Here is a 9122-nt window from a genome sequence, read left to right as displayed (position 1 = left end):
AACGCTAACAGCCCCTAAAGCTGGAGAACCGCTTTTGGTATACTTAGCAGCATCAGAAAAAACAGTAAGCGCAGTCTTGATGGTGGAAAGAAATGGCGTCCAAACGCCCATTTACTACATAAGTCGCACCCTAGCAGATGCGGAAACAAGATACTCCACCTTGGAAAAGCTGGTCTTATCCCTGGTTCAGACAGCGTGGCATTTGAGAAGGTACTTTCAATGCCACCCAATACATGTTCTCACCAACTTTCGCTTAAAAAATGTGCTGAGCAAGCCAGAATTGTCCGGGAGACTCGCAAAGTGGGCAATAGAGTTGGGAGAACGTGCTATCGAATACAAACTAAGGCCAGCGATTAAGGGCCAGGTTTTGGCTGATTTCATCGCGGAAATTCCTCAAGAAAAAGAGGAAGAATGTAAGAAGGAGATTGAACCCCATGTTGATCAAAGAAAAAATGAAGTATGGAAATTGTTCACAGGCGGTGCTTCTAATGACGAAGGTGCAGGCGCGGGCCTGAGAATAACCAACCCGGAGGGACAACACTTCACGTACGCAATTCGCCTAGAATTCAAGAGTACGAACAATGAGGCGGAGTACGAAGCGTTGTTGGCAGGGTTAAGAATCGCCAAAAAATTAGGGGCCCAACACTTAGAAGCACATGTAGATTCAATGCTAGTAGCAAACCAGATCGAAGGGTCGTATGATGCAATAGATGACAAGATGGCATCATACTTAGCACAAGCCAAAATGCTAATGATGACCTTCACCACATGCAAGGTAAAGCACATCAGACGAAGCGAAAACAAACAGGCGGATGCCTTTAGCAAATTGGCGTCGGTCGGGTTCGAACATTTGCAAAAGACGTCCGCATAGAGGTTCTAAAAACACCGTCAACAATGAACAGAGAAATTTTTGTATGTTCAACGGCTGAAACAAATTGGATGACATCGATCATCCACTACCTCGAAAGGGGTATTTTGCCAGAAAAGAAAGCGGAAGCTCAAAAAATCCGCCACAAAGCCCTGAACTACACAATCCAAGATGGCATCCTATACAGGCGATCGTACTTAGGACCACTTCTCAGATGTGTAGACCCACAAGACGCAAATTACCTGTTGAGAGAAATTCACGAAGGCATATGTGGTGTACATGCGGGTCCAAGAATGGTGGTGGCCAAAATAATGAATACGGGGTACTATTGGTTGGGTATTCATATAGATGCCGAAAAAGAACTAAGGAAATGCAGCGCGTGTCAACGTCACGCACCAAACACCCTGCGCCCAAAGAATGCCATGATCCTTGTAACAGCCTCTTGGCCGTTCCAGAAATGGGCAATTGACATAACGGGCCCATTTCCAGAAGCGTGCGGGTGAAGTTCCTTATCATGGAAATTGATTACTTCACAAAATGGGTAGAAGCAAAACCAGTAGCAACAATAAACGCAGCCAGCGTTAAAGAATTCATATGGGAGTTCATCATTTGTCGTTTCGGACTACCCATGAATCTGGTTAGTGATATTGGAACACAATTTGCGGATCAACACATCCATCGATGGTTAAAAGAGATAAATGTTACGCAAACGTTCACTTCCGTCGCTCACCCACAATTAAATGGTAAAGTAGAACGCGCCAACAGAACTATTGTAGGCGGAATCAAGAAAAGGTTGGAAAATCACAAGTCTGGATGGGTTGATTAATTGCCCCATGTCCTATGGGCCATACAAACCCAAAGGAATACGAGCAATGCAGAAACGCCGTTCAGCCTAACGTATGATACTGAGGCAATGATTCCTGCAGAAATCGGCGTTTCATCACCAAGAGTAACAGTGCAAAAAGACAATGAGGCGGAAAGACGCCTAGACTTAATGCTCCTAGAAGAGCGTCGAGAGTTGACCGCAATTAGGGAGCAAAATTACAAACGCCAACTACAAAAATACTACGATGCAAAAGTTAAAGTCTGCGAGTTCAATGCTAGAGATTACGTCCTTCGCAGCAACGAGGCATCAAGAGCGCATGCGCAAGGCGAGTTAGCGCCTTCCTGGGAAGGCCCTTATCAAATTAAGGAAGTGTTAGGGAAAGGTGCCTATGTCTTGATACAACTCGATGGCTCACCAATTCCCAGAACATGGAATGCAGCGCAACCGCGAAGATGTTATATGTAAATCGATTCCAAATTTGTAAACACAGGCTAAGGGTCAAACAAGTTTGAATGGAAACGATACTCCGCATTTTCACAAAATAAAACGTTCATTGCATTCATATATACAAAAAATTACAAGCAGGCACCAATACCCGCGGAACAAAAAAAAAAGAAAAGGTTACAATTATACAACAAAGATAGCCTCGTCAACGTCGTTGACACTGTTTCCGGACTTGTCAACAGCAGCAGCGCTATCTCCGGGGTCGCCACCAGATGTGGCAGATGGACCAGCCAACGAAGGCTCCAACAGCTGCCTCAACAGCTGCACGCCATTTTCCTCCTTAGCATACCCAGCAACCGTCGAAAGAATAGGAAAAGTAAGAGCATCATACTCTGCCTCGGCGGCGGCATACTCAGCTTCCACATCAATAGCGTGAAGAATGTAAGCTTCAGGAGGAAGATTGTCACGCAGATGCGTCACTACATCCTGAAAGCCGATCTTATGTCCAAGTTGCCGGGATGCAGTAACAAGGTCTCCAACACACCGCGTTAAGTCATCATCAGTGATGATGCGTTGAGCAACCTACATAATAAAAATCAGTAAAACGAAAAATACAAGTATCAGTGTATTGACAACATACCTTGCAGATGGCGTGTTTCAACAGCCAATCGCGGTCGGCGGTTATGGCGGCACATTCAGTAGATAAAGCTTTAATAGTCTCTTCATTAGAGACCAATGTGTCAGCCAGCTTGCCCGCGTCCGCCTTCCTTGACTCAGCCTCCGCCTCCAACTCTTCAATACGCTTGCGGAAAGCAGCGTTTTCACTCTCGAGTTTGGCGGAAGTCTCCTTGGCGGAAAGAGCTCGGCTGCGTGCCTCTGCAAGATCAGCGTTAGACTTTTTACAAGCAGCCTCGAACTCCTTATAACGAGCAGCACGCTCGCGGGAAGATTCCGCCAAATCTGCCTCAACCTTCACCAGTTTTGCTTCAGCATCAATCAGAGCTTGGCGTTGCTCTGACGATTCTTTACCCGCCTTCCAGACGGCAGCCTCAGCATCTTTCACCAGTTTTTCCATCTCGCTTGTCCGAGAATTCGCCTCAATCTTATCCTCGTGAAGCGCGCGATTCTCGCGCAACAATTCAGCAAAACTAGAGAAAGCCTGGACTTGATGAAAAGTAGCGTCAGAGTACGACTACCCCGAGGCTGGATCTTGCGAGCAATGTGCTCACCAGGAGGAACAACATGTTCCAAAAATTCTGTACAAATGGACGGGTCTTCAAAATTGGCGCCGCAAGTAACCTTCCATCAAGGACGAAAAAGTTGATTTGCCTCCATGGAATCACGGGGGTCCATATCTACATTTAATACCCCGCCACTCAAACCACCACTAAACCCGCCACTGCTGCCACCAGGGAACTCAAAAAACTTACCTTGCACCGTCGCGCCAATGGTAAAAGGCGGCGGTGGCACAAAGAAAAGTGATCTAGCGAACTTTAATAAGTCTTAGTTAATTATATTAAGATCCTGGTGTCGTGTGATTAGTTAATTCCATTAGCCATTGAACCGTCAATAGGATTCTTGCCTAGGTAGTCGTTTCTCCACATTTGTTAAAACCTCGTTTAGTGCCGTTAAGTTTTCTTGTTAGTTTTGTTAAGTTAAGTTAGTTAAATAAATTAAAATAAAATAATAAAATAATAAAATCAATTATAATTCTTTTAAGGTAGGACTTGGATTAGGGTTTATAATCTGAACCGTTCTCACGTGTCTTTGAGTTCGATATCTGGAATTTCCTCATCTTTGCTATAAGCGACCAGTACACTTGCCGTTTGTGTGAACTAGGATAGACTGTTTGGTTTTTAAAGCTTAGTTGTGATTTATGTTTATTATTTATATATATTTTCGCACATCAAGTTTTTGGCGCCGTTGCTGGGGACACGGTTTGAGGCGATTAGAGAACGAACCGAGTTTGGGGACTTCCCTATTTCGTTTTTATTTGCTTATTTGCTTTTATTTGTTTTTAGTTTCATTTTAGCTTAGTTAATTGTAGTTTTTCTTTATAGTCGTATGCGTCATACCCGCTCATAAGGACCGCCGAAGCTTGAAACGTCTGACGACACCGAGAAAGTCCAGCCCGAGAGAGAGCGTTCTGTTTCACCGACAGGTTCTGATTCTTCTTTTACTTCTATTTCTTCCGCATCTTCTAGGGATAGGAACATGGGTGACCAACCGCCTAGGCGAGTAGTAGCTGACTATGGTAGGCCGACAACGAATCCTCATTCAAGCATCACTTTACCGAACGGTGCCGCCGCTGGCGACTGGTCCATTCCTGCCCACGTCATGCAACTCATCAAAACCATACTTCAATTCTAAGGGCTAGAGAGCGAAGATCCTTCAAACCACATCGACATGTTTGTTCAAATCTGCGAAACTTTCAATATCGGCAACATGAACGATGAAGCCATATATCTCCGTATTTTTCCGTTCTCACTCACCGGAAAAGCCTACAAATGGCTGAAGTCATTACCTACTGGATCCATCACCACTTGGGCGGGCCTTCAAGAGAGATTCATGACCAAATTCTTTCCGCCATCTAAATCCGCTCGACTCCGTGAGGAGATTTGTTCCTTCCGCATGAAGTCCGACGAGTCTTTCGGGGAAGTTTGGGAAAGATTCAAAGACCTCCTTCTTAGTTGTCCTCACCATGGTTTAGACAAGTGGATGCTCATCGAGAAATTCTACAATGGAGCCACTCAGCACGTGAGAGAGATGTTGAATCAAACTGCTAATGGGAACCTCCTTAAGAAAAAAGATCCCGATGAGTGCGTCGTCCTTTTTTATGATCTAGCAGCGAGCTACGAGGGGCACGGGGGCAGAAATTCTTCCACGTCATCGAGAGGAGTACTTCAGGTCGATTCGAACACTAGCATGCAGGTGCAGATTGATGCTTTGAACAAACTCGTTAGAGATCTTACTGTTAAGGGCGTCTCGAAGTGTGAGGTTTGCCGAGGGGGTCACGAAACCATTGACTGTCCTGTTAAGTCGGGTAGCAATCAGGAGGAAGTTGACTTCGTCAACAACCCCTTGAGATATCAAACCCCCGCCTTCGGCGGGAACACTGGCTGGAGAAATCAGAATAACTATCGTGGGGGACAAGCCAGTGGCTACCAAGCCCAATACCAAAACCAGCGTCGAGAGAATCTATTCGGGCAAGGGAGTTCAGGTCAGGAGAGTTCGGAACAAGCAGGGAGAGAGGAGAAGAAAGCCTCACTGGAGGAGATGATGGCTGAGCTGCTGAAGCGAGATGAGAGGAACCGAGTGACAAATGAGGCAAAATTTGCGGAACACGATGCTATGTTGAAAAACCAAACCACGTCTCTAGCTAATCTTGAGCGTCACGTCGGAGAGATCGCCAGCCAGTTATCCGAGAGTGCACCAGGTTCACTACCGAGTAATACCGAGAAAAATTCGAGAGGGTTTGCCAAAGCAGTGACTACTAGGAGAGGTGCTAGAAGAGAAAGAGAGGCCGGTCCTTCGAGAGTTGTCACCTCTGATGTCGATGAAGAGGAGCAGGTGGATGAGGAGATCCAGATGGAGCCTCCTCCGGCCGAGGCACACCAGCAGACTATTCCAGCGAGTACAAAGCCGGCCGATATACCTTCATCATCATCAAACCCACCTTTGAGAGTCTACAAAACTAAATTGCCTTATCTAGGGAGACTCCGATCAAATAGAGACGAGGAGCAAAACTCCAAGTTCCTTGAACTTCTCAAACAACTTCACCTAAACATTCCCTTCCTTGAGGCACTCACTCAGATGCCCAAATATGCCAAATTCCTCAAGGATATTCTTTCCAATAATGAGAAGCTAGCTGAGGTCTCTTCTATTCCGTTAAGTGCTTGGTGCTCTGCAGTGTTGCAGATCAAGTTGCCTGAAAAGATGGCCGATCCTGGGATTTTCACAATTCCCTGCATCTTAGGTGACAATACGGTTCGACATGCTTTGGCCGACCTTGGGGCCAGCATCAATCTCATGCCGTATTCTATGTTCAGCAAGTTAGGTCTTGGCGAACCGAGGCCAACCCGAATGAGTATCCAACTTGCTGATCGTTCCGTGAAATACCCACGAGGGGTGGTCGAGAACATGCTTGTTCGTATCGACAAGTTCATCTTCCCGGTGGACTTTGTCATTCTAGATATGAATGAGGATGATAGTATTCCTTTCATTTTAGGCAGACCATTCCTTGCCACCGCACGGGCGTTGATCGACGTCCGTGAGGGCAAACTGATTCTGAGAGTTGGGGATGATAACGTCACCTTTGACGTGAGACAGTCGCTCAAGCACCCCAAGTCGGCGGACGACTCCCTGTATTTCGTTGACACCATCGTATCGCATGTGCCGGAGTTTTTCATTGACATCTGTGGAGGACCTACCTTGGACCCACAGATTCTCGATAGGGAGATTTCAGAGGTCGAGATGGTTGCCATGACCGCTCCACCATTGATGGATGACACCGTGTCACCATCCCTATATTCAGAGTCAGCTGTTGAGATCATGCGAGACGATCCGAGGGACTGACCCTCTGTTGAGAGCCCTCCTCCTTCTTTAGAACTTAAGGATCTAGCCGATCATCTGGAGTATACATTTTTGGACGAGGAGAGGAAGTTACCCGTCATCATCGCGTCTGCCTTGACGGAGGTCGAGAAATTGAAGTTGTTGAAGGTGCTGAAAGCACATAAGGAGGCGATAGCATGGAAGATTATCGACATCAAAGGGATTAATCCCACATTCTGCACTCATAAAATCCTCATGGAGGATAATTTCAAATCCGTCGTTCAGCCTCAACGGAGGCTTAATCCGAAAATGTTAGAGGTCGTTAAGAAAGAAATCATCAAACTCCTTGATGCGGGAATCATTTTTCCCATCTCTGATAGCGCCTGGGTGAGTCCGGTCCAAGTGGTTCCCAAGAAGGGTGGCATGACTGTCGTCACCAATGAAAGGAACGAACTTATTCCCACTAGGACCGTGACCGGTTGGAGAGTTTGAATCGACTACCGCAGACTGAACGATGCCACTAGGAAAGATCACTTTCCTCTACCCTTCATTGATCAGATGCTTGAGCGTTTGGCGGGTCAGCAGTACTACTACTTTCTGGATGGTTTCTCCGGGTATTTCCAAATCTCGATCTCTCCCGATGATCAGGAGAAAACCACATTCACCTGCCCCTACGGCACGTTTGCCTATAAACGCATGCCCTTTGGACTCTTTAACGCTCCAGCTACTTTCCAGCGATGTATGGTGGCGATCTTTCACGACATGATCGAGGATTCCATGGAGGTCTTCATGGATGATTTTTCTGTCTTCGGGAATTCTTTCGATCATTGTCTCACCAACCTTGATAATATGATGGCTCGTTGCGTCGATACCAACCTAGTCCTCAACTGGGAGAAGTGTCACTTCATGGTACGCGAGGGAATCGTCCTAGGACATAGGATATCGAGTGCGGGGATCGAGGTCGATCGAGCTAAGATTGAAACCATTTCTAATCTTCCCCCGCCCACTTCTGTAAGATCCATCCGTAGCTTCTTAGGTCATGCTGGTTTCTATCGCCGATTCATTAAAGATTTCTCGAAAATCGTGAGACCGATGACCAAGCTACTAGAGAAAGACGCTCCATTTGTTTTCTCTGAACAGTGTATCGAGGCGTTTGATATTCTAAAGGACAAACTCGTTAACGCCCCGATCATGATTGCTCCCGACTGGTCTTTGCCATTCGAATTGATGTGCGACGTGAGCGACTATGCCGTTGGAGCAGTGCTTGGACAGCGGAAGGAGAAGCACTTTCACCCAATTTACTATGCTAGTCAAACCCTAAATAGTGCCCAGGAGAATTACACCACCACCGAGAAAGAGTTGTTAGCTGTGGTGTTTGCATTTGATAAGTTTAGGTCCTATCTTGTTCTGTCCAAAACAGTCCTCTACACGGATCATGCTGCCATTCGTTATCTTTTCAGCAAGCAGGACGCTATGCCTCGTCTTATCCGATGGTTCTTGCTGCTTCAGGAGTTTGATATCGAAATCCTTGATAAAAAAAAGGGGCCGAGAATGTAGCGGCCGATCACTTGTCACGTCTTGAGAGAGCCGAGATTGGAGATGCCGGGGTCATCATCAATGACCATTTCCCGATAGAGAATCTCATGTTTTACAAAGCCCAGGATGACGGCTATCCGTGGTTTGCTGATATCGCGAACTTCCTCGTCGATGGTTCCCTCCCTAGGAGGATGTCTTACCAGCAAAAGAAGAAATTTTTTGCTGACGTAAAGTTCTACATCTAGGACGACCCATTTTTTTTCGTATAGGTGTCGATCAGCTTGTAAGGAGATGTGTGGATGTTGAAGAAGGGTGGCGAATTCTGAGCCACTGTCATGAGGGACCGACAGGAGGTCACCATGGTGCTGTTCTTACTGCTAAGAAGGTTTTCGATTCTAGATTCTATTGGCCTTCGATTTTCAAAGATGCTCATGCGTTCGTTAAAAGCTGTGACTGATGCCAGCGTGTCGGTAACATCTCATCCCGAAATGAGATGCCCCAGAATGCTATTCAGGTTTGCGAGGTTTTTGACATCTGGGGTATTGATTTTATGGGCCCGTTCCCGTCTTCTAGAGGGAACAAGTACATACTTGTGGCAGTTGATTACGTTTCCAAGTGGGTCGAGGTCAAAACCTTGCCCACTAATGACGCCCGAGTTGCAATGAGATTTCTGAAAAAAAATTTCTCTCGTTTTGGTGTACCTAAATCCTTGATCAGCGATCGAGGTACCCACTTCTGCAACGCGCAGATGGAAAAGGCGTTGCAACGCTATGGGGTCACGCATTGGCTTGCGACTGCCTACCACCCACAGACTAGTGGACAGGTAGAGGTGAGTAACCGGGGCATCAAACGCATTCTCGAGAAAACAGTCGGAATAAACCGAAAGGACTGGTCTGA

General features: G+C 46.4%; 1 protein-coding gene across 1 annotated transcript; it reads left to right on the top strand.

The window, feature by feature from the left end:
• Window positions 1–4706: 4706 nt before the first annotated feature.
• On the top strand, window positions 4707–8682 carry LOC143614104 (uncharacterized). Its single transcript, XM_077087629.1, has 2 exons — window positions 4707–6030; window positions 8495–8682. Exons 1-2 carry the CDS (start codon window positions 4707–4709, stop codon window positions 8680–8682), a joined length of 1512 nt encoding a protein of 503 aa, XP_076943744.1.
• The last annotated feature ends 440 nt before the right edge of the window (window positions 8683–9122 follow it).

The sequence above is a fragment of the Bidens hawaiensis genome, unplaced genomic scaffold (assembly GCF_021521415.1).
Source record: "Bidens hawaiensis isolate Kalapana, Puna unplaced genomic scaffold, B.hawaiensis_p1.1 tig00039009_1, whole genome shotgun sequence".
Lineage (NCBI taxonomy): Eukaryota > Viridiplantae > Streptophyta > Magnoliopsida > Asterales > Asteraceae > Bidens > Bidens hawaiensis.
The sequence above is the reverse complement of the archived record's forward strand: the minus strand, read 5'-3'. Positions and strand labels throughout refer to the sequence as shown.